This window comes from Chinchilla lanigera, unplaced genomic scaffold (genome assembly GCF_000276665.1).
Source record: "Chinchilla lanigera isolate Chin_1 unplaced genomic scaffold, ChiLan1.0 scaffold00002, whole genome shotgun sequence".
Classification (NCBI taxonomy): Eukaryota; Metazoa; Chordata; class Mammalia; order Rodentia; family Chinchillidae; genus Chinchilla; species Chinchilla lanigera.
The window spans coordinates 18,342,922-18,370,276 of NW_004955403.1; the positions used below are offsets into that span (position 1 = coordinate 18,342,922).

At 37.0% G+C, this 27,355-nt stretch overlaps 1 protein-coding gene across 1 annotated transcript; it reads right to left on the minus strand.

Annotated features, from left to right (window-relative positions):
- Positions 1-4,387: 4,387 nt before the first annotated feature.
- Positions 4,388-23,582, minus strand: Plekha3 (pleckstrin homology domain containing, family A (phosphoinositide binding specific) member 3; the record flags this gene model as incomplete). The annotated part of the gene is given in 7 exon segments (XM_013512613.1): positions 4,388-5,718; positions 8,753-8,868; positions 9,733-9,776; positions 13,518-13,682; positions 14,556-14,692; positions 16,750-16,905; positions 23,466-23,582. Coding segments are annotated over 7 exon segments (863 nt in total), but the record flags the coding sequence as incomplete, so codon positions are not given.
- Positions 23,583-27,355: the final 3,773 nt, after the last annotated feature.

Here is a 27,355-nt window from a genome sequence, read left to right on the forward strand (position 1 = left end):
CGAAGGGCAATCATTTCCAACAGACTACAAATCAAGTGTGGAGACAGTTTCAGACCCGGAAAGTCTCCAAATCTGTACCTCCAAGGCATCTTTTCAAGGAAGGTACTGGGGATAAACTTTGGCAAAAACAAACCCGCATTAAATCAGGACAGAAAAAGTATCACAGGATTGAATAAACAGGAAGGAGATCAAACATAAAAGGGTCTCAGCAGACTGCAGAGATAAGAAGAGGCCTGGAAAGCAGCAGTGTGAATGGCAGAAGAGGGATCAAAGAGCATGGCCACTAAAGGACAACAATGAAAAAGGAACTGATAGATTATATCATGGTTTTGAGTATTTGGATTATTACTACGATAGTAATAATTTTTTAATCAGACAATTTTTAGTTATTGGAAAAACAGAGCTCTATACAGTTACTCGGGTGACTGAGGCAGGAGGATCACAAATTGAGGCCAGCCTGGGCAACTTGGTGAGACTCAAAAAAATTTCAAAGGGACTGGGGAGTAGCGGACTGGTATGGCACTTGCTCCATGACTGAAAAATACAAACGGAAACAGTTCTAGTAAAAAGAAAATAATGATAGCTTATGTGGCTTATCACTGAATAGTATTTTTATTTTTACTGATTTAACAAAAGATTTGTAAATATAAAACTACAGTGGGAGGGGTGGAGAGAAAAAAGAGAAAAGGTGGAACTATAAGATAAGTATATCCCCCTGCCATAAAAGGAATTCAAGAAATCTTTTCTAAAATTAGTAATTCAAGAAAAAGTGGTATAACATTTTTAAACAGGAAGATAAATATTAGAAAAAACTCAACTTTTGAAAGAGTTAAAAATGCTTCTCTCTAGGATGTTAAGTTGGGGACAGGGGTGAATGCTCTTTTCATTTTGTCTTTTGATTTTTAAAACTATGTACATGAATTATTTTAATAAAAAGAAAGCTAAATTTTAAAAACAATTTAAACTTACAAATTCATCGGAAATTCAAAGAGAGAACTGGAGATCAGGGAAGACATGGAAAGGAAGCCCCAGCTACCAGCTCCTAGCATTTACTTACTTACCCCGGCTATTAACAGAAGCCTCATCCAAGGAGCTCCTGAAGCCTAATCTAGCTTCCTTTAGGCCGAGGGCACTTGCTCTGCATGGAAGTACAACAGCAAGGATCAAGTGACAGATCTAGAGTCACCTCATTAAACAAAGGAAAACTGGCAGAGTTCAAATGAATGATATAATAATGTATATGGAATCAGTACAGACAGCAGTCTAGTATTAACACATTACAAAGACACACTACCTGAGATCTTGTGATGAATTTCTAAATTTCTAAAAATGATAATACATAGTGAAAACTACGACTCGGTGTCACAGGTGCCAGGGCATTTGTAAAAAAGAAGATATTTTATCTCTTGCCTTGGAATTTAAATTTAGCAATAGCATCCGTTGTCTTGATTGAAGATAACACAATAATCCCATATAAAGTATTAGTTCATTTATAAAGCAATTCTCATCCAAGTCCTTCTAATCAATGAAGCAACCAGCCAAGAGAAATAAAAAGCAAGCACTAGTTTTGCTTAGACTACTGACATGCCAAGAGTCTCAAAATTTCTCTGTAACTCCATGGTCTAGGCAAAGCAAACAAAGGTTACGAGTACTATAAATTATAGAAAAAACAGACAAGTACAAATTCTTAAAGGATTATTTTACTTGGTTCATCTTTTGTGTGTGTGTGTGTGTGTGTTTTTGAGACAGGGTCTTGCTATGCAGTTCAGGCTGGCCTTGAGCTCACTTCATAGCCCGAGCTGGTCTAGAACTCACAACGATCCTCCTGCCTCAGCCTCCCAAGTGCTGGGATTACAGGCATGCACCACCATGCCCGGCTTTGGTTTCTTTTTTTAAAAAAGTCAGAAAAGTCAGGCACCTTTAAAAATATATGGAGTTCCTGAAATGCAAAGTTTTCTTAAGCTTTGTAGATTGCTTCATGCTACTAATGGATCAAAATTGAAATATCAACCAGTGGTCCCAGACACTCAAGAGGATCAGGCCAAGGATTGCTGAGCAACAGCTCAAATGATCAGTGCAGGACCAGTCTGGACAACACAGCGAGACCTAATCACAAAAGAAAAGAAAAATCCCAACCCTGCATATAAAATCATGATATATTTATATTGTCTCCAAAAAATGATTTCACAAATGTTTTGGTTCCTAAAGGAAAAAAAGTGGCTGTAAATCACAACAAAAGCCATTCTTAGGGAAAAGCACACCTGTTCAAGCTTCCATTTCAAGGGGGGAAAACAATACAAACTAGAATTGATAGAACATTATTTTTAAAATATTTATAGAAAACTGTGTTTCGCACTAAATCTATTGGAAGAGAAAGTAGGTAAAAACCTCGAAGACATAGGGGTAGGCAGAGAGTTCATAAATAAAAACCAAATTGCACGTGAAACACTTGAAAGAATCAACAACTGGGATCTCATCCTACTGAAAAGTTTCTGCACATCTAAAGAAATCACCAGCAGAGTCAAAAGAAAACCCACCAACTTGGAAAAAATTTTAGCTGATTGTCCCTCAGACAAAGGGCTTCTATCTAGAACATATAAAGAATTAAAAAATTTCAGCCCCTCCAAATTCAAAGACCCAATCCAAAAATGGGCAGTGGAGATGAACACACATTTCTCAGACAAGGAGATACAAACGGCAAATAAATATATGAGAAAATGTTCAACATCATTAGTCATTCGAGAAATGCAAATTAAAACAACACTAAGATTCCACCTTACCCCAGTAAGAATGGCTAGCATTAAGAAATCAACCAATAACAAATGCTGGCGAGGCTGTGGAGAAATAGGAACCCTTCTCCACTGCTGGTGGGAATGCAGACTGGTGAAACCACTGTGGAAATCAGTTTGGAGATTCCTCCGAAAACTAGGTTTAGAGGTCCCATTCAACCCAGCTATCCCCCTGCTGGGTATTTTCCCAGAAGATCTAAAAACATCATATCACAGTGATATATGTGCACCTATGTTCATAGCAGCACAATTTGTAATTGCTAAAATGTGGAAGCAACCCAAATGTCCATCCACCAAGGATTGGATAAGAAAATTATGGTACTTTTATATAATGGAATATTACTCAGCTGTAAAGAAAGATAAACTCGAGGCCTTTATATTTAAATGGTCACAACTAGAGACCATACTCATAAGTGAAATAAATCAAACATACATGTGCAAGCACCGCATTGTGTCACTAGTATAAAACTTGAAAGAGTTCATTTAAACTCGGAGGTATGATAGACACTGTGAAATGATAGGAAACTGCTGAAGAGTAAAGGGCTTCCGGGATGTGGGAAAAGAGAAGGGAAAGAAGGAGAAATTCTGTATGTATGTATATACAGGATAGTTAACATGGTTGTTCTTCTGTCTTCTATTTCTATGCTGAAAGAAACTGTCAATGAGTCTTTGGTTGACCAGTATTGCATGTCTATATCTGTTTTCATGAGAAGCCACTTTGAAGATATCAATATGTAATACAACCACCATTGTTAATTCCCTACCACTTTGTTTGGAACTCTGTATTGTCTGTATTGTGCTTGTGATATGTTGTAAAATGTTGTATGTCTGTTAATGTTTCCCTCCTTTTGTCTTTAAAATAAAAAAAAAAATAAAAATTAAAAAAAAAATAAAAAAAAAATAGAAAACTGTGTTTCGATTCCCTGTACCAGAAGAAAAAACAAACAAAAAAAAAAGAAAGAAAACTTCACAAACTCACCTTTTTGGGGTTAAGCAATAAAAAAAACGGATTTGACTATTTTCTATGAATTCAAAAGCTTATTATAATATTTTCATTATAAACCTATTACCTCAAAAAGTCACTACCAGAAAATCTCTTTTACCAATAGCACCTTGACCTTCCTGGTCTTACGACTGTGCAAGTTCCTACTACCAAAAAAACAAAAACCCTGATTATCCATTCAATATGAAAATGTACTCTCTTTTTCCAAATCAGACATATGAAATACAACTTATGAGTGGGAGAACATTACACTGAACAGAGGGTATAGTGTAGTCTGATAACCTGTGTTCTATTTAAAATCACAAATAATTTTAGAAGCAGTTTATCTAAAAATATGTGAATATATACAGATTATTTATATCCATTTTAATTTAAGGAAGAACGTCTATAAGTATAGATTTTATTTTAGTAATACCAAATATTGACTCTTAAAGAAACTCCCATGTATATTAACAAGAAAAATTTTATAGTGAATAAACCACACCATTCTAAGTTCAGACAACGAAGTATGCTTCACTGTGTGTCTTCCTGCAGGCCTGAATATACAAAATCAAATCAATAAAGATCACTTAATAAAGACTAGACAGAATATCAATGAATGTAAAAAATACAATGTATTATATGATGAGTTTGAATGCAAAAACCACTTATTTATTAAACATATCATTAACTTAAAAACACCAAGCCAATTTCTTTTAAAGTGCTGCTCATCCAAAACATTAGACAAAACCATCACCCCAAAGTGAATTTCAAAAAACAGATTATAAGGCAAACACTGACAATAGATACAGACAGGCACTACCAAAAAATGCTATTTGTTCTTTAACTATATAATGCCATTCTCAAGTGATATATAAGTCACCTTGACAGAATTCCTTCTTTGTATAAATATTCATAAATAAAAAACTGTCTCCAGATATTCTAAAGAGCTGCAAACAACACCTGACAACAGCAGCTTAATGTCTATTTTAGGAAAAAAAGCACTAAAATCTTCTTCCATTGAAAGTCATTTATTTCTCTGGTTTAAGTGAGCAAGGTCACTACAACATTAACCTCTTTTGCAGAACAATGTAAATAACAGTGTATACACATCTTAAATTTGGTAGGTAACAAAAAGACTGCAATCTTCTTTTGATGCAACAAGAAAATAAATAAATAAAAAATTAAATACTTTAACCCGACATTTGGTATTGACAAATCAGTAGTGTCAACTTCACATATGAAGGACAGCAGAGTCTATTTTTTTGAAAAATGCTCAATATATCATGGTATTTGGGCTAAAGATATTTAGAATATTAAGTGTTTCCTTTTTGCTCAAAGGAATACAAGACAATCACCATCAAGCTGCTATCGTAACTCATTTTAAGCTGGGGTAAAGTGACCTTTTGGTCCATGGCACAAGTTACATATATCACATTTCTGTCAAACTGAAACCTTGTAAGATTTCATGTTTATAAACTACAATACACACTGACCAAGCTGTCAGTCCCTCACAGTTTTTTAGAAAAATATCTACATTTGTCTTTATGGATGTCAAAATGTTATACCATCATTTGTTTAAAAAAAAAAGATGCACATTCGTACTGTGAAGTTATTAGGAAAATACTCTTGCAAATAAACTATATAAAGATAAAATACACTTCAAAAGTATGTGGGCTGTTTTTTGTTTGTCTGTTTTACAATATTCTGTAAAGTGCAAGAAATCCTACGTAAAGGGAAAAACTACTCCCTATAACAAGTTTAATTACAGCAGCTTTTGCATAGCAATACTTAGAGGAAGTTGGACGCTTCAATTTCCTCAGGAAGAGAAGGATGGAAGAGGATCTTCCGATTCAGATTTCTTTTTGGCCATGAGTCTGCTTTCTTCAGGAATGGTTGCTGATGTCAAATCTCCATTAAGTGTATTTCTTGAACAGTGAACAGGTCCTATGAAAAAGTTGATTAGAAATTTAAACATCTTATCAATGTTAACTCTAGTCCTCTGTGAAAAAGTATTTTAAATTTCCTATTCAGGAACATGAAATTCCTTTAGCTTCCTATTAATTTTTTGTCTGTTTACTAGAGAAAGATCTACTTTTTCCTACTGATAGTCGTAAGGGGGAAATTTCAGACTTCATGAGATAAATTACAAACCTATCTGAAGTAGAAATTTTTATTTCATTCGTTGCTAATAACCATGGCTGGCACATAGTGGGCAGTCAATCAATGCTTACTAAAATGAATTTAGTCTTTCTTAACTATTGTTTTTTTCAGCCTGATTGGTTTAATGCTATTAGTACCCTCACTGTTTCTAGGCAAGGAAACTAAGATCCAGAAAAAGGTTATATGCATTAGTCTAGATCACAGAACTGGTAACAGAACTAGATTAAATTCAGATCTTTCTTTCTAAAAAAATTTTTTTTTAATTTTTAAAAAATTTTTTTTCCATTTGGGCAGTTTTCTATTGACTCATCTGCAAGCTCAATAATTATCTCCTTTCCTCTATATAGTCTGTTGATGAGCTTATCAAAAGTAATGTCCATTCTTGTGGTATATTGTAGGTAATCTTTATTATATTCTTTTTTAAAGGAAATGTGGTATTTTTTTCTAGCAGGTAGATAAATTGTTGGCAGCTCATTTTGCTTCTTTCAGATATGTTTTTTTCTTTAAAAAAGGCAGGTCTACTTTTATTTTATCCTTAGTGAGAGGTCAGGGTCTTGTCTCTTGGATGTGCACATACCTGTCATCCCAATACTCTGGGAAGCTGAGACAGGAGGACTGCAAGTTTAGATCTAGCCTGGCCAACTTAGTGTGAGACCCAGTCTCAAAATGAAAAATAAAAAAAGGATTGAGACTGGGTGTGGTGGTGCACGCCTGTAATCCTAGCAGTAAGAAGGCTGAGGCAGGAGGACTGCCATAAATTCGAGGCTAGCCTGGCCTACATAGTAACTCCAAGTCCAGCCTAAACTGCACAGCAAGACCCTGTCTCCAAAACACCACTCCCCTTGCCCCCAAAAAAGCTCAGTGTGAAAAGAAAAAAATTAAAGGGCAGCAATGACAGTCTTATTGAGATGAGGTAAGACTGTGTAGTACCTGGTAATGCTGAAATTTCTGAGGCAGGGTACCAGAGAAAAGAAAGCCACAGAAAACAGGGTCCTGAGAGTCTAAATAGTGGTTCCCTAGTCCTTCACTGTACACAGTCACAGAATGAGACCAAGGTATACTGAGACAGCAGAGGATGTACAACGCTGCATGTACTGGAATTCCAATTTATCCAGGGTGAAAAAGTTCACAGAACACCTTAGGCTTTAACTGCAACTCCAGGAAGGCTGTACCTCTAGAGTAAGAGCCACACTAATATTACTTTCTGAGCTAGGTGACAAGGTACCTCATACTGAAAGTTCCTATGTTTCCAAAGGGATGCAGAACTATCACTGCAAATACAAGAGAACACAGCTGAGCACCCTGGTGTCATCCTGTTCTAAGGCAGCTATATTTTTTACACATATTATTTAAATGTATCTCATTTGTAAAAAGACTCATTTGTAAAAAGCCTAAAGAATGAAGAGAATCAGAAACTATACTATGTGCTTCAGATAACGTGTGTGTGTGTGTGTGTGTGTGTGTCTGTTTAGAGACTAAACCCAGGGTCTTTGCTTTGGGCTACATTCACAGACTTTCTTCTTTTTTTTATTTTGAGACAGAGTCTCACTAAATTTTCCAGGCTGAGCTCAAACTTGAGAACCTCCTGGCTCAGCCTCCCCAAGTGCTAGGATAAGAGGTGTGTGTACCATGTCCAGCTACATATCCCTTCTCCTCTCTTCCAGGTCTTGCTCAGTTGGCCAGAACAGTCTTTTCCTCCCTTTCCCTCTCTATGCTCACCTCTTCCTTTCCTTTATGTCTTTACCCACTGTCTCCACTTACATTCAAAACGGTAGCGAGCATGTTCTACATGACTATGTATGTTGTTAGTTCTGTTTCTAAGTGGGAATAAAGAAGGTGCCATCACCTTTAAAAAAGCTGAAAATGACCAGTAGTTCTATTTAGAATCACCACCATCTGCATGAACTTTGTATCCTCCTCCAGTTAAATCTGTTTAATCTTCTGGTTGAGTAAAATTATCTTAGTCAAAGCTTTCAATACACTCAAATATTAGAAATTCATTTTTGCCCCATGTCAGCCAGGGCTCTCCTAAGCATCTAAAGAATCTAACCACCACTTACCATGTCATTTCCATTAGAGAAATAAAATGCGTCCTGAGCAACTGACTTACAAATGAATTCTTGGAACATGATACATTCCTTAACTAGGAACTGTACATAATTTCTATCCCACATGCTTCACTGGAAATAGTAAGGACTTGAAAAAGTAAAGTCTATTAATAAAAACATAATAATAAGACTGTATTTGTGTTCACTAGAAACTGTCACCACTGTCAAGCTAGACACTGTGACATACTTTCAAACTTTTTCTCTTCAGAGACAAATAAAAATTTTAACATAAATCATACAATCTTTTCTAAAAAATCACATCATGCCGTCTCTAATAATTCACCACTACTACCACCACATAAAATTCTTTTCTTTAGCCATTTTAAGGCATGTAAGTAATAAGGCTGACTGGTTATTCTTTCAACTTAGAACCTGCCTTTATTTTCCCCAGAATCCTGCATGCAATTCATGCTTTCTTCTAAAATGTTTTTTTAATGGAAATGTAGCAAAGGTAGAAGATTGTGAGATATATATCTATATCTGCATATATATGATTATATTTACAAAGCAACCCTCAGCACTTCTTTGCTACTAAGAGGATATATGAGCAGCTGTTGATTGTATGTGATTTACTTAGCTCTGAATTAAGGAATTAGTACAAGAGCAAAGTACAATGTTCCAATACCAGTATCCTCCAGTTCCAGAAATTACAGAGCCTACAACATTCTTGCTAAAGAGGCCAGAGAAAGAGACAAAGCCATCTAACTTACTGTCTGGGTCTTCGAGGGGAGTATCATTACAAGAGTCTGTATCTGAGTAGGTTCTTCGGCGTCGCTGGGAGAGTCGGTGAAGTGCAGACACTGGTTCTTTTATAGAGTAGCTGCTCCTGCCAATTAAATAAAAAGCATTAGGTTTCAAGGCTTTCAACAAATGAAAACACTGGAATTTTAAAGGACTTCTCTTTAAGTGGAAGGAGGACTAGTTTTAAGCCCAACCTGCCATGTCAGCAACTTTTCTACTCATTCATACCCCAGATGGCCAGCAAGCTGACCCATTTAGAACCCAGCTGATAAGCTGGACAATAGGGCCTCCCAGGTGAACTGGGTGGAAAAGGAGTACAAGGAAGAGGAGACTTTTTTCAGAGGGAAGGAGCCCGCAAGACAGCAGGCACATAAGATGATTTACCAAAAAATGAAACCTCTTAAAAGTTACATGTTTTACAAGTACATGTACCTAAAGTCAATCCATATCTGATCAAAGTCGGTAGATTTAAGGGGATGGGCAAGAAGTTTAGGGAAGATGCCAGAGGAGACTTCCTGAGAGTGGCACAAGAAGATACAGCAAAAAGGAAGCTAAATTTCTAAAAAATTAGAAATCAGTCTAAAAATTTATACATCGAAGCATTTATATCACCTGACAGCACGTCGGTTTTTATTTTATGATGCCCAATGCTGCTGTACTTATTGACAATGCCGTGCCCCCGGGGTAGGGGGATGTTTTAGGTTTTATATCTTATTTCATAAGGCAGAAAAGACAAAGTATAGTTAGAAACATTTCTATCCTAAGAACAAGTTCGTCAATGGCCAATGAAGCACTAAGAGATACACAAAGGGGTGCCAGGAGGAATAGACAGGAACCAGACTTTAACTATACAGAGTTTGTATTTCATACCACTTACTAGGGGCCCGAAGAATTTACCTAGGTAGGCATAATCTTGGGAGAATGTGGTCAAAAGAATAGGCTACTTTACCTCTCTGCACTGCAAGAACCAGGGTGACTGACAGAACGTTTCATCTGAAAATTAAAAAAAATAATTTAGCACAATCTTCATGTCAAGTAGTATTAAAACAGCTCTGATTATTGCTATTATTATTTTTATTATCATAATTAACATAAATGTATTTGGAGAAAAAGATGTCTGGCAAAAAAATTTGTATTTTATAGACTTAAGTAATATCAGCAGCATGATGTCAAGCCTTTTCCCTAATAACCATTATCTGGAACTTTCACAACACAAACCAAAACATGCTGTATTCTTTTCTCAATACTAACAGAGAAATTTTACATACATGTGTATATATGCGTGTATAAGAGAAATAGAACAGTGTATATATAACTAATCTAAAAGTCCCATGCTTTGTGATTAAAAAGGAATGTCCAGCAAGCCTGAAAATGTTATCATAAATGTCTCTCTCTTTTCTTCTGAGTGGCAAGAGTCAAGTTGGGCAACAAAGCTTCTCTTCACTATTCATCCCTCAGGGAGCTGTGGCTCTCAGGGAAGAGGGCAATAAGAATTCAAGTCTTCAAAGAACTCAAAAGGAAGAACCCCAAACTTCAAATAGATTTCTACAACACATATTTTAAAAATAAATATCTCACTAAGCTGGGCATTAATAAATATGACAAATGCTAAACACAATTTAGAAGACCAAACTACTCCACCAAAAAAATAAAGGGGGAGCCAAGGGAAAGAGATTACTTCAGAGTTTAACAAGGTATCAGAAAAGCAAAGTTTATACTAAAGGTTTAAGTTTTTTTTTACATACACAGTCCCAAGAGTATCTACAAGCCAGGTCTAACATTTGTGTTATGCAAATGCCTCCGCCCTTTGGAACATAAACCACTAGCTGCTGCTAAGTTCCAGGTGAAATGGTAACGTGTATATCCCACCCTAGATGTAGCCCACATACATCTGACAGATACTAAGACGCTCGTAGACATGCACCACTCATTTTAACAGGAATTATTTTTTAGATGTACTCATCCAATGATATCCTTACTCCTGCAACAACAACTCCTTTTATGCATCAGAGTAGCAGATATCTGAATTTTCATGATTCGCAATGAAGTTCAAGTTTTTTCTAAATGGGATTCAATTAGATTAACTACATAAACTGGTTACAGAGATCAGATTAAATAGTTTTGAAATTCTCATATATTCCAGCTTTATTTTTCATATGAATAAGTTTTTAATTAAAAAAATTCGTATCAGTAAATAACTCATATTATTCTTAACTAAATATGTTGCCCCTGAAGACTGTCTGATCTTGATTTCCACACTATGTGCTGTGAGAAAACAGGACCTCGATCCACAATTCTTGCTTTTTACATCAAGTAAAATGGCACAGCTAGGAAGAATAAGGAGCCTCTAATCTACTGCTCCTAGATTAACACTGAGTATCTTATAATATTTTTTAATAAAAGACTTATATAAAAGAGATAGTTATAAGCCAGGCATAGTAGCATACACCTGTAATAACATACAACAGAATGTTCCAGCATTCTGGAAGACTGAGGCAGGAGGATTACAAGTTCCAGCCCAACCTCGGCAACTTAGTGACTTCCTACACTGCCTCAAAATAATTAAAAAAATGAGACTGGGGATGCAGCTCAGTGGAAAGGCCCCATGTTCAATCTCCAGCACTGAAAAACTACACAAAAAGACAAAGATAGTCCCTTATACACAAAACGTATGACTTCTCTCAACACAATTCCAGAGAAGTTCAATGCAAAAGTGAGGCAACTTTGAGGTATTTTTGCATGATTCTATAAAGCATATCTTTCAAAAAAACAAAAAGGAAAGTATCCCTAGTATAGCCACCTTGGGAACACAGCACTACACATCCATCTCAAAAGAGTGGTTTCTGCATTCAACTATACAAGCTATTTAATAGCTTTTGATGCATTTATAATTGTTCTAGAAAGCGCACTGGGTTCTACTGAGCCCCACACTCCTGTCAGAGGGTATTCAAAAATAAGTAAAACAATGTAAATGTCAAATAAAATTCACAAACTGCATACTACACCTCTCCCTCTCAGAGATTCATAATACACATTAGCAGAAAATACACTCTAAAAGGTAAGCATGGTGGTACAAGCTCATAATCCCAACTAATCAGAAGGCTGAGGCAGGAGGATTTCAAATTGAAGGCCAGCATGGGTAATTTAGTGAGAGTCTGTCTCAAAATAAAAAATAGGGGCTGGGGATTTAGCTCAGCGGCAAAAGCGCCTGCCTGGCAAGTGCAAGGTCGTGAGTTTGGCTCCCGGTACCAGAGAAAAACCAAAAAAAAAGAAAAAAAGAATCAAAATAAAAAATAAAAAGGGCTAGGGATATACCTTAGTTGTAGAATGCCTGCCTAACATATGTGAGACCCTAAGATCAACTCCCCACACACACAAAAGAGAGATTCTGAGAAGTCCTAGCAGACTATCCCTCTCAGACTGGCACAAAAAACCCCAATTCATTAAGTCAACCAAAACTTTCCTAACTAATGTGACAATAAAACTCATTTTCATGGTAGAGCTATCTCAGAGGACACTACTAGTCTATCACACACTGATTAGAAAATAATATCCTTAGATACATTTAGGCAAAAATCCACTGCCCCCAGCAAAAAGAGCTCTAGCTGTTCAGGGCAATTGGGAAGTAAAAAACTAACATTAAACACTTAACCTGAAGTGGGCCAGATGCTTCACAATGACCCTCTGATGTAGAAGACACTTTCTTTTACAGATGAAGAAACTGACGACCAGAGATTACTGCAAGGGTTCAATCCAAATGCTGACTACAGAATACTGTTCCCGTTGGAACACATTTAAAGTCCCTTCCAACTCCTTCAAAGATACGCTGAACTGTAACCCATCACGAGGAAAACATTACCCCAAGTTTTTACCAAGTGGAACCACGCTCCTAACCCTTCCTGCATCACAGTACACACAGCCTTACAAAGCTTTCCTGGTACACAGAGGTCGACGGCTAAAGTGGCTCAGAGGCAGGCAGCACATGGCCTCTAAGAGGGAGGGGATCAAGCCACAGGCACATAAGCTGAGCTCATCAGCTGAGAGGGTCCCGCGCAGAATACGAGAACAAAGAGAATTCGACTCACTGTTTCTTGCCTACTCTTTCCACCCTGTTACGGTTTATACCTAGATGTCCCCTAAAGTCTCATGTGCTCACAGGCTGTTCTTTGAAGGGGTGTCTGGATCATGAGGGTGTGGCTAACCCACATCAGCAGGGAGCTGACAGCTAAAGGTGGTGTTGGAGGTGAAGCCCGGATGGAGGAGGCGGTCACTGCAGGAGCAGCCTGGCAGGTGTTCCTCCCTCCCACTTCCTCTCTCTCTGCTTCTTGCCTGCCATGCTATAAGCAAGCCTCCTCCTCCAGGCTGCCCTGTCTTGGAGCCAGCGGACTATGGACTGAAACCTGGACAAACTGTGAACCAAAATAAACCTTTCGGCCGGGCGTGGTCGCACACACCTGCAATCCCAGCACTCGGGAGGCTGAGGCAGGAGGATCATTGCGAGTTTGAGACCAGCCTGGGCTACAAAGTGAGCTCAGGGCCGGCCTAAACTGCACAGCAAGACCCTGTCTCAAAAACACAAAACAAAACAAAACAAACAAAATAAACCTTCCGTCCTTAGGCTTGTGGGTGTCAAGTATTTTGTCCCAGCAACGAAAAAGCAACTAAGACACACCCTTAAAAATAAAAACAAAACCCAGATAAGGCATCACCAGAGGAAAAGCAACAAGTTCCAACCATTTGAACAGGAGACGGTGACACAGGAGAAACCAAAGGATCTGGATGGGGCAGCTGAAACATCTCAGGCTTAAACTTGGCATTCGCTATCTTCACACATTCCTCCAGCGTTGTGATGAACGTATTACACGTGGCACTAAGCAGGGAAGAGGCTTCATTCATGTTCTGAAAAATTACACACGAAGATTTGAACAAAACCACATACAACTACATGGAATCATACGTGTGCTTATCATCAAGTGATGAAACATTATCTCCAGTGGACACCTTACTAGGGTAAGGTTAAATCCAGGGAATTTATTTAAAATACAGTACCTAAGAAAGTTAAAGCAGCACATTACTAAGAAATGTCTCTTTCTTATGTCAATTATGTATGAAACTAGAAAGAAAAATAAAATTTGCATTTAAACCAAATACACTGAAAAACTGCAGAAATATGTATGTTAGAGGCCTGGTGTGATGGCACATAACTGTAATCCCAGCACTTGGGAGGCTGAGGCAGGAAGATCATTGCAAGTTTGAGGCCAGCCTGAACAGCATAGTGAAACCCTGTCTCAAAAAGAAAAGAATCTTGAGAAACCTAACCCAAGCGGTAATCTTCTAACTCTCTATGAGAATCCTGAAGGTGGTCACAAAAGTGGAACATGTGCAAGTCACTTAGTGGATACTAAGTGGTTTATGTTGAATAAACCACTGATCAGCTCACTTGGAAGCTGAGGCCTTGTTACCGAAATAAAGAACAGCAGTTGTCGAATAAAGTCATGCAGCGTGAAGCGCTCCCCGCCCACACACCCCAACCTCCAAACTATCAGAGTGGCTGCAAAGACCGGCTTTGATTCCCAAGAGAATCTGCTTCACGCTTGACTCAGGCCACAGACGCACATCCCAGAAGACGCGGCATTTCCAGAGTCTAGAAGGCTAGAATAGCTAGGAGTAACTCACGTGAAGATGCTTCTCTGTCATTCCCTGGGATGTATGAGGACACCCCAGTGTGGGACAAAACACAACCACACAAGAAAGGATCCACTTTGCTTATACCTCTACACTGGGAGATGAATGATTCTCATCATGGTGGACAAATTCCTGGATTGTATGAACCTGCTGCATTAGGAGATCACAGTAGAGGCGAAGTTCAGACATTTTGGTTTTCAGAGATTCACTGGTTTCACTTATTTCTGAAAGGAACATAAACCACCATTCAATCAGACCAGCTCTGCATTCTTTGGACAATAAACAAAATGTTCTCATTTTAAAAATAAGGCAATAAATACAAACACCTACAGCTTAAGAGAGATGAGACCTTGGAAATAGGCTCACAGGGGCCCTAAGAATCACCTTCTCTTTAGATAATTAGAAAAAGAATTGGCAATCATATGTCTGCCACGAAGTTTAAGCAGACTGATTCACAGAGACAGAATGATGATCACTGGATATCTCATATAAGATACTTCCCCTCCATTACTCATTCTCTTCCATTTGCAAAGTGCCTATATTTCTTATTTTATGAATTAGTAATTTTTGGCCTTCATACATTGTTCAACTCTGGTGCTTATTTTTCTCTGAACATATAAATTGATAATTTATAAAAGTTCTTACACCTTAAGGATGACAGTCTTTTGCTTAGCTCATAAACTACAAATACTTTTCCAGGTACAGTATTAGCTTTCTTTCAATTTCCTTTATTGTATAGTTTAGCAAACCAAAATTTTAAATTTTTATGCAATTAAACTATTATATATAAACACCTGCTTATCGTTTGTAGCTTTCAGCCCCACTTTCACATTACCTTATTTTCACAATTTTTATAAAGAGTTTACTCTCTTCTCCTTAGTAACTCCAAACTAAATGTCCAGCTATCACCTTCCGCTACTCACAGGGTCATATCCTTTAAGCTAGAAGCAAAAGCTCTAAAGGAAAAATTATACAATCGTGGATTCTGGTGCTTCTCAATATTCCCTGGGCCAGGCCAGTGGCCCTGCTTTGGGGTGCTAGCCACAAAGCTGCTTTTGCCAGAATATACCCAAGCAGCTGTACCTGCACATCTGATCTAACCTCAGCCAATTACTGTCAAATTTAAGTCTGTTCCTTTAGTTACGTAAAATACCCCTAACATAAAATGTACCATTTTAACCATTTTCAAGTATACAGTTCCTTGGCATTAAGTACCTTTAAATTGTGAACCACCATTACCATCAGTTATCTCCAGAACTTTTTCACCTCTCCCAAGAGAAACTTTGCATTTATTAAATACCCAATCCCTCCTCCCCATCGGCTCTGCCCCACACTCTACCATGTGATGTATAAATTTATCCTTGGTATTTCATGTAAGCGAAATCATACAGTATTTGTCCTTTTGTGACAGGCTTATTTCACTTAGCATGTCTTTAAGGTTTGTGCATGGTGTGGTATATCAGAATTCCCTTTCTTTTTAAGGCTGAATAACACCCCACTGTACAGATATGTATATCACATTTTGTTTATCCATCCATGTATAGGTATTCGCACTGTTTCTGCCCTTTTGCTACTGTGAGTATACATTCCTTCTTATCCTAATCTTAGCCATACCTTTATTCATATATCTGAACATTGTTAAAAATTCCATCCTGTCTCCATTTTTCAATATCAATAATTATTTTCACTAATTTATCTTGATAGTTTTTAAATGTAAAAGCAATATATACTAAATGAAAAATTTTAGAAAACAGAGCAAGAAATACAGAAAAGAAAAATTAAACCGCAACTGCACTACCAAAATATGCTGTCAATGTTTTCACACTTAATCTACATATAATTAGATTGACACCATAAATCATTTGCTTTGCTTTTTATTTTTCTGAATTGACAATATATGTTCATAATAAAGTTAAGGTATCAAAGAATGCATTATGAAAAGTTAATCCCACAAATTCCCCTTCCAAAGGTAACTTAACCAATTATATACGTTTCTTAAGCCAGCCAATAAATACAGGATCTGTTATTCTGAGTTCTGCTTTTGGGCAGAACCTTGGACATTTTCTCACATCATTAAAATTCCCAGGAAACATTATATTGTGCACACAGTAGTACATCAGCCAAAGGAAGCACTCATTTACTGAACATCCTCTAAATTTATACCTTTACATTGTTAACAAAATTTTTACTAGGATGATCTACATATGTAAATCTTCTTTTACATTACTGTTATTTATGTTAAAGAATGCACTTGTATCACAAGGGGAAAAATTATACTTACCTTTTTCTTTTTTAGTCCTAGTATCAGTCAAACATGCTTTGGAGCTCCCCAGAGCAACCAGCCACCGCTGTCTTTCAGCTGCATTTACTGCCTTCATGTAGAAATGCTGCTCTCCTGGGATGATTAATTCCATTCTTGTGTTGTCTGCTGAATGAACTGTAATGATAAACAGAAATACAGTTACACACTTCAGTAATTTGGGGAAAACCCAATCACCACTCTTAAACAATACTGTATTAGATGCTTCATACACCTAAAACAACAAACCATGACTCATAACACATGGAGTGCTTCTTCCTAATAAATAACCCACCCAGGGGCAGCCTTCAAACCACTTTCACATATACCCTTACAATGCTGCCAAATCAATAACAGCACACAAGAGAGAAAACAGTGATAAACTACAGGGAAGTAAGACCCTCCTCTGGGGCCAGCTACACTACCTTAAATATACCTACAATGAATGTCACATATATTACACATTTTTTTTACTGACTTGCTTGAAAGGAGATCTATGGTCTGGGATGCCTAAACCTAGGGTAGGTCCTGGAATATAGCAGGAATGACATAAATGGTAATTACGGCCACTTTCCATGAGAACAATAGTTCTATGATACTCCTCTAATTAAGGTCATAATTCTCTACTTCCTCCCCCTCTCCTACACATACATATACTTTCTGGTACTTTCAAGGAGTGACTCAAGCAATCTACTGAGCCAATCCCAGATCTTTGTTGTAGGATGAAATTATGTTATGCTGTCAATAATCAACAAATACTTATTCAGCTTAGACCAGTGTGAGTAGAGGGAAAAATAAATAGTGAGAAAAGGGAGTTGTTACTCTTATAGAACTGACATACAACCAAGGGAACAAACTGACACACCAAAAATAATCAGTACACTGAAATGCTGAATTTTTTCATCAGAGGTGTCATGTGTAATTATATAAGAAAGGTACCAAAAGATAGGGAATTTTAAAAAGGCTTCGAGAGTAAGATTTGACCACAGCAGGACTCAGGAGAAAAATGGCATGAGAAAAAAGCCTGTTTACTGAGAAAATAAACACAAAATATACTGAGGAAAGCAGGAAACAAGTCTAAAAGGAATCTTGTGTTGTACTTCAATGTAATATTCATATTCAAAATTGGACAGGCTGGGTAGGGTTAAATAATGAGGGCCCACAAAGTCTGGCAGAAGCCCTAACTTACAGAAACAATTATACTGAGAATTTTGATTGGATGCTCAGGGGCAAGCAAGTGCCACAAAAGCTTTGCTGTTCTAGACTGCTTATATAGATGCAGGTACTGGAAGTTAAAACCATGCAACAATCAATGATAAGTACAAAAGATTTTCACACTGAGATAAAACTAGTGAAATTCCAAAGCTCAAGGACTCTTTTTTGCTAACTGCTAAGTTTAGCAAAAGCACAATACCTATCTTAAAAGAACGCTCTAAATTCAAATGATATTTGCTAAAGATGAAACTAACCTAACTCATTTTTAATCATGTGAGAATTTATGCATCCAATCAAGGGTAACTGCCTCCAAAATTGTCACCTGAGAAGGCAAATTTTAAATGATGCCTCTAAAACATCAAGTCTCTAGGGGAAAAATGATGAACAAGACCTCAACACACAGAACTACAAAGCATTACTTAGAGAAATCAAAAACTAAAGAGATCAAAAGACCCAATATTGTTAAGAATAAAATTCTCAAATTGATTTACAGATTAAATTTTTTTTAATTTTATTTTATTTTATTTTATTTATTTTTTTTTTATTTTAAGGATAAAAGGAGGGAAACATTAACAGACATACAACATTTTACAACATATCACAAGCACAATACAGACAATACAGAGTTACAAACAAAGTGGTAGGGAATTAACAATGGTGGTTGTATTACATATTGATATCTTCAAAGTGGCTTCTCATGAAAACAGATATAGACATGCAATACTGGTCAACCAAAGACTCATTGACAGTTTCTTTCAGCATAGAAACAGCAGATAGAACAACCATGTTATCTATCCTGTATATACATACATACAAAATTTCTCCTTCTTTCCCTTCTCTTTTCCCACATCCCAGAAGCCCTTTACTCTTCAGTGGTTTCCTATCATTTCACAGTGTCTATCATACCTCCGAGTTCAAATTAACTCTTTCAAGTTTTACACTAGTGGCACAATGCGGTGCTTGCACATGTATGTTTGATTTATTTCACTTATGAGTATGGTCTCTAGTTGTGTTACAGATTAAATTTTGATTTACAATCAAAATTCCAGTAGATATGTGGAAGCACATTCTAAAATGTATAAAAAATATATACATATTTATATATGTATAAATAATACATATATAATAGCACAATAATAGCCAAGACAACAATAAAAATGAATAATTAGAAGAATTTGGCTATAAGATACAATTACAAAGCTAACTTACTTAACATAGTGTGATGTTGGCACAAAGAGACAAATAGGGAACAGAATAGTCTAGAAAAAGACCCACACATCCAGTGCAATGGAGAAAAGCTTACTGTTTTCAAAAGATACACTATTCACATGAGGAAAAAAATTAATCTTGACTCCTACCTGACAATGCTCACAAATATATATTTTAAGTTAGCTGATATAGACCTAGATATAAAATGCAAACCAATAAACCTTTAAGAAAGTAATGCAGAAGATATCTTAAGTGGGACATAAAAAGCTCTAATTTAAAATAATTAAATTAGACTTCATCGAAATTAAGAACAATGTCCATCAAAAATACCAGAATGAAAATATAAACTACAGGGGAGAAAAAGACTCATAGAGATTATACACACTTCTACAAATTAACAGGGAAGATAGCCAAGTTTAGAAAATGGGCCAACGAGTTCAAAAGGGAATTCAAAACAAAAGAACATTCAAATGGCCAACTTCACAAAAAAAAGTCCTCATCATCGTAAGTTATAGAAGAGATGTGAGTTAAACCACCGTGCAATACTATCATACGTACTAGAAATACTCAGAATTTAAAAACTTGATAATACCAAGCTTTGGCAATAACATAAAGCAACTAGAATTCTCACATTTTGCTAGCTGAAGAATAAACTGATGTAAGCACTGTGAAAAAGGGTTTAGCATTATCTAAGAAAAAGATTATCTTCTTAACCAAGTTCTAGTCAGTCCTGTGCAGCACAGGGCCTCCATCTCCATGCTGGTAGGGACCAGTTTCAGCAAAAACTCTTGTTTGTATGAGAAAAGTATTTCTTATATGAGGTCAGTCTTTTCCTCACTATTATTATCAAGTTTGCTTATAAATATTCTTTTCAAATAAATATAAATGAACTAGTTAAAAAAAAAAAAAAGAATCCTGTTAAGTCAATTAAGCCAAAAAACCTCACCCACAATACTGCACCACCTTTCATATTTGACCAAATTCTTCATTGCCTACCATTTCTAGGGAGATAACTGATCGTCCTGGCCTGCCTTCAGCAAGAGTCCTGACAGGATGGGTTAGCCAGAACATCTGCTTGCCCCTGAGGTTTCTTCTTAGTAACTTGTCATCTGCCAATCCCCCCAATACTGCTTTGGCAACAAATTCCTGCTTCTCTTTGTTGCATTAGAAGTTGAGCTCAATCGCTCTCCGATACCACAAAACCTCACTGAAAGTCCTTATATCCATTATCATAGTCCTAAATAAAGTGTACTATATGTTCAACAAATGTCAAAATTATTTTTTTCTGTACATCCAATTGCTTTTTCCCATTTTTTTATTAGTGCACACTGGTTAAGCAGGTTTCTGGGTTTCACTTTGATAGATTTGTATTCCCACATGGCCTTCTTTCCCTCCCCTACCTACCTCCCCACTAGTTTCACAGGAAGAGGAGTTCAGGATAGTATGTTCTGATCACACTCATTCTCCCATTACCTGACAAAAGTAACTTTTTCTTTAACACAAGGTACAGCTGAATGTATGGAATATTCCATGCCTCTGCAATTTTACTTTGCTTCTAGATATATGCCGGTCAGAAAAGTATAAGAATGTTCTCAACACAAGTGTATGCTTAATAATGATTAAAATGATAAATACATTAGATGTACTGTATCACAATTAAAAACATTTTAGTAAAAAAAAAAGTTCACGGTGACTTAAAATGGAAACATCCCAAAAAATCTATCAGTACTAGAACAGATATGCTAATTGTGAGATATACACAGAATGGAGTACTGCATAAGAATTGAACTACGGCTACACAGAATAATATGGGTAAATATCACAAAGCAATATGGAGTAAAACAACCCAGACACAAAGGAAAATAGTGAATTGTTCCAGTTATAAAATATTTAAAAGCAGACAACACTTATGTGCAGTGATAAAAGTTGGATGACTAATTACTGCTTAAGGTGTTAAGTGGCTAAGGTGATCCCATCACGCAGGCTTCTGAGCTGCTAGTAACATCCTAATTTTCAACTATACTGGTGGCTGCACTCATACTTTCATTTTTAACATTCTTCAACACCTTTCCTATGCATGTATTGCTCTTTAGCAAAATGATGAAACATTTTGAAAAAAAGATGCTGCCATGGCTGGAACCTATTTTGGAACTGACTTAGAATTCTGCAGCTATCTTTTAAATATCCTCAAAGCTGACAAATACTTAAACTTTAAATGTAGTTTTGATCAAACTGCATTTGGAATTAAATCATGGAATAGGATGAAAAAACCACCAGTTTTTAAAGAAGAAATTAACACTTTCAATGAGCTTTTTAGATGTATTTATCAATGGGCTCTTTTTTTCCCCCAATGGGCTCTTGAGGAAAATTCGAAAAGAGGACTTCTTCAGAAATGTTCTAGCTAGTGACAGTACAGTTGAAAGTTACACAGACTCCAAAAATGAGTACATGGAAAGCCAACACTTAGTAGCATGTGTTTTTAGTGTGTTTGTTAAAAATAAACAACAAAACTATGCCTCATGTATTTCAGAGAATACAAAAGTAAAGATACATCATGCTGAAGTGTTTCTGTACCTAATATAGCTACAACTGCTATCCATAAAAACAGCAATAATTTTCAATTAAAAGGACTATGATACTGCACAATCACCTAGAAGGCAAGTGTGGTTTGGAGAAAGCTCCCCAGGTGTCTACCCCACACTAAGAATCATTGACACTAGAAGAATCCTAACAGTAGTAAATCTGAGATGAAAGTGAGGAAACCGAATGTGTAGCTAAAGAATATGCACCTACAGGAAAAAAATCTGTTTCATCTCCTTGAGTTAGTAAAAAAAAAAAAAAAATCACATGAAAATAGCACTCTAGCCCTAGAAAATGTAGCACAATGCATTAGCTGCTGCTCTGGTTTAATTTAAATAAGAAAATGCACAGAACAGTAAGATGACTCTGGAGTATTTGATAGCTATAGGCAAGAGCTCACCATGTCAAAAGGATAACCCTAAATGAAGAACAACTATTTAAGCTACAGAGGAGAAAAGAAAAATGCCTACAGCGAGGTTTTTTGTTGTTATTTTTGTTTTGTTTTTCAAGACAAGGTCTCACTATGTAGTTCAGGCTTGCCTTGAACTTAAAGTGATCCTCCTGTCTCAGACTCTGGAGAGTGCTGTGATTACAGGCATGTGCCACCACACGTGGCTGCCTTGGGCAAGTCTTTACATTCACTTCTACAGTGCTCTAGCCTACCTTCAATTCTCTGACAAACTAAAATCTTTTCACTATCTTTTTATGTTTTTGTTTTTTATTTTGTTTTGTTTTCTAGTACTGGAGCTTGAACCTAGGGCCTTATACAGGTTAGGCTAGCATTCTACTACTGAGCTACATTCCCAGCCCTTTTAAATTTTATTTTGACACAGGGTCTCCCTAAATTGAACTCAGCTCAGTTGAGGGGTACTCCCTAAACTGAACACAGGTCAGTTCCCAACCTTTACAGTACTCTTTTACCTACAAGAATGAAACAGAACAAATGCAAATGCAACATGGACACTAATGTGGTATCCATAAGAAATTGCCTGTCAAGTTCAAATTGGAGGCCCATTTTCAATTGAGGATGAAAAGGCTGGGCTAAACCTTTCAATCCTTCTGCCTCATCCTCTTACATAGTGGGGATTAGGGCCGTTCTTCACACGCATGGCCTATTTTGTATTCCATTTTCCCTACCTCTGCCCTACAGGTCCCAACCACACATACAAATAATGAAACACTGGTCCATGAAGCTATCATGAAAACTGCAGCATGGCCTACTGCTTTACCTTTACCCTGCTGGAAGTAAGGGAAATTAAGACAACCCAAAAGAGCTCATCTGCAATTCAGCAGAGCACCCAAGTTTATGATTCCAAATTTGTACTTTATCAAAACCCTACAGAACTGGCCCCATCATCTTCACAGCTCGGTTCCCAACCTTCACAGTACTCTTTTATCTACAAGAATGAAACAGAACAAATGCAAACGCAACATGGACACTAATGTGGCGTCCATAAGAAATTACCTGTCAAGTTCCAATTGGAGGCCCATTTTCAATTTCTATTCTAGGTATGTTTATAGAGGGAGAATTATCAAAACCTGTATTTAACAATGCTAAATGCCATTTTTGATTACTCAGAAAATAAATGGTATCAGAAACTTACTGTACGGTTAAAAATGTTTTTTTCCCTGTACTGAACACGCTATAGAATTCTTTACTACAAAACTTCAAATTCCTCTGATTTTTCACTTACCTTTAATTTCACAGACTGCCATCTTTATACTTCCTTTGCTCCCTTTGCAAACATCATCCTGTGAATCATAGTAGGATAAGATTCCATTATCTAAAACAAACCAGCGAGGTTGCCAACCTAGAAAGATCATAAATAACAAAAGGTTAAAAAGACATTTTTATCACGTACAAAAATGTGGTCTCAAACACTGTCATATACATTAAATCCTCAGCTCTCGAGTGATATTAGTAATGAAATTTTTAATAGCCAACACCCCCCCAAATGTCCTTGCATCAATCTCTACTTTGCTAGGTAGAGATTTCTGGAAAAATCTCTGTATCAGCATAAAAAGAGTGACATTTTTATCCTGACTCACAACCTTATCATTAACAACCCATAAAACTCATCCTAAGTGACAGTCCTATGCAGCGTACAATGTAACTACCCCCATTTCTGAAAGAACAGAAATGGACTTATGAAGCACAGACTGTGTGTCCCTTATTCAAAATGCTTGGGGCTAACAGTGTTTCAGATTTCTAACTATCTGCATATACACAATATATTTTGAGAATGGGATCCAAGTATAAACATCAAATTCATTCATGTATCATGTACTAGCACATATACAGCCTGAAGGTAATTTTATGCAATTCAGTATTCTTGGTTCTGTCATCAAACATATGAAGTCTGATAATGAAACTTTTCTGCTTGTGGCACCAAACTCAAAAAGTTTTAGAAGTCTGAAGCATTTCAGATTTCAGATTTCAGATTAGGAAGGTTCAACATGTAACAGAAAATTCTTGTAGGATAACCTGGGGCAAATCTATTTCAATATATTTCAAAAACTCCCAGTCTCCAAAACAAGTAGGTTGAACAAGAGGAATCTCTTAGATGCAACTCATCCTTAACTCTGCACTATGATCTTGTCTTATAAAAGATGTTGCCTAAGCAAACTCCCTCACACACAGTGAGAGCTAAACGAATTCCAGTCTTTTATAAGACTGGGCATGCTATTGCCCATGGTAGGAATACAGACTTCCCAATATCCCCCTGTCTTCAGGGCTGCTACACAGCAAAGGCAGAAGTGCCAGAAGCTGCAATCATTCATTCGTTACTTACTCAGCAACCTAACACACAGACTTAGCTGTAAGGAAAGGCTGGCAACTACAATGATGGCTTTCCTTGAGTTCCCAAATCCCATTCCTCTTGAAAGCTAAATTTAGTGTTCTCTGGGATCTTATGAGGTCTGCTACTAACTTACAAGCTTGCTGGAGCCAGGGTGACTATCTGTCCTTTCTGTAACTATTAAGTCACACTGCAGCACAAGTGGTCGAGAATAAAATGCACCATCTTTCAGACCATGGGTCCTCAAATCCTGGTCACTTTGGCCAAAGCCTAGTATATGATTAATTAATTCCATTTTTCCAGGGTCAGCTAATACCAAGATAGGGCAGATAAGTGAACCATTCGTATACTTTGATACAGACCCAAAGACATAACCTCCTGAAACTCTTTACCTGAGACACTACTGACATAATAATGTTGAGTCATCATAAAAGGTTAAATTTTACTTTGTATGCCTTGTTGAGAAAAGAATGCCATAAAACAGGACAAAAAGATGGGTGCTCAAAAAAAATAAAATAAACCAAGCAATTGTCAGATGCCTGGCAAATTTATTTTTATGAATGTTTATTCCTTAATTAGACCTTCCAAATTAGAAAGTTCTTTTGGTTACATGAACTTTATCTTGTTTACAACTGTAGTCCCAGCAACGAGAATGGTGCCTAGCACACAAATGCTTAAAAATGTATTTCTCAAGTGACTGAAAAAAAAATGAATACCAGAAAAGTGAGATACTGCCTGTAATGCACAACAGTCGTGCTGTACTATCCACGAGAACATATTGTCCCAAACACGCATAGAAATGATAAAAACATTATCTGTCCAATACTAATTCACTTTGGCAAACACCCTTTGGGAGGGTGTGGTAAAAATGTATTTTCCACCCTAAGACCAGTATGTTATAAGACAAATTAAGATTTGGCAAGCCTGCATTATTATTGCAATTCAATATTTCTTTAAAACAAATACTGAGTAAAATGATTCATTTACAACTTTTAGGAAAATGAAAAATGATTATGATTGACATCAATCTAGTCTGTTAATTTATCTCTATATACCTGAAGTATTTAATATAACAATCCTTAATTGATTTACACACTTACAGAAAAGAATTGTACCTGTAAAACAAGACTCATAGGTTATTCCCTCTCTAAATTTTTTTTGAAGAAAATTCTTTTTATTTTAAACTATCAAATGTTACTGAAGCTTTCTACAAAATATTCTCAAATAACACTATCATAAACTGGGCATGGCGGAGCACACCTGTAACCCCAGCTACTTGGGAAGCGGAGGCAGAAGGATCACATGTTCGAAGGCAGCCTGGGCAACTCTGCAAGACTCTGTGTCAAAATAAAAACATTCAGAAGGGCTGGGAATGTAGCTCAGTGCTACAGCACTTATTTAGCTGGAGGCCCTGGGCTCTATCCCCAGTATGAAGGAAAGAACCAAACCAAACACTATCTTACACTTGGAAAGTGCCTTAAAGATCACTTACAAACACTTGCTCATCCTCAGACCTGAACTAACCTAAAATTATTAATCAGCACGCCATGAAGCCGAGTTTAAACCTTAAAAACGGAATTCTTCCAATCAAAACGCTACATTTCAGCAAGCTCTATGTTGCTTACTAGAAGTCAACTAGAATGTTCTGCAAAGACTGAAACCTAGAACATATGTGGTGAAAAGCTTCAAGTGAAGGTAATAAGTACAGGTAGTACCACAGCAGATGAGGAAACTGCCAAAGAGAAATTCCAGCCCAAGTGAAATTTCACCATAAATTATGACTCATCTCAGTAATTGCCAACTGCTCTGGGCTACTAATAAATGGCCACTCTGGCGTGACTTCCAGAACATCGTGCTTATGAATACTCGCAAGGGGGTGACCATATGTATCTCAAAGCACAGCCACTGTCTTACAGTTCACACTACAGTACCTCAACCAAACAGATTAACTGTGCTACCATCCGAATAAAAATGCTCAATAAAAAAATACTGCCTTATTCTTTAAATGTTTCCCGTTAAAACTGCCATTTATAGAAATAACTTGCCTTTTTAGTTTGAACAAAATAAAGTGGTGTATGGTAAACACTGAAGCATCTGCTACTACAGATCTGACTGTAGTGTTCTAATTAATCAAACAAGGACAACTACAGCCCAGCACTTACTTAAGCCTCAAGTGTTTGTGTGTGAATTCTGCACCAGGTCAAGCGGACACAAGTTGAGAATACTACCTATATAATTAGTAAGGGAGCCCAACACTTTCAGCAGAGTAAGTAGTTACCTATCATGCCTGCACAAGAAATCTGTTCACGATTCCATTCTATTTTTAACCCATTCTCCTTCCTCTAACTGGGTGACAACAGAATTCAGGAGTTGGAAGGCACCTCTCTAAGATAAAACAGTGAGACCCTGAGCTAACAAGCCACTTGCGTGCAGTACTAGTTAATGGCGAAGACTGAATTAGAATTCAGATTTACGGCGCTTTTAATAAGCTCATCCGGGCTGTCAGTGTCTTGTATCTCATTTCCTCACAAACGCTCCTTCCTCCAACCCACCGCCTGGGTGAAACCGGCTGAACTCCGGAAGCGGAGGGTCCCTCGCCGCAAACCGTTCCTAAGAGAATCCCCGGTCAGCTTCCAGACCTACCCTCCCACCTCAACAAGTGAAGTTAAATAACACGTTGTCATGGAAATGCAAAGGAACACAGAAAACACCTCTTAAATTAGACCCTGATCGCAGCGTAACTCCGGCCCACCACCGCGGCAGCTCCTCGGAGAGCGCGGCGCCGA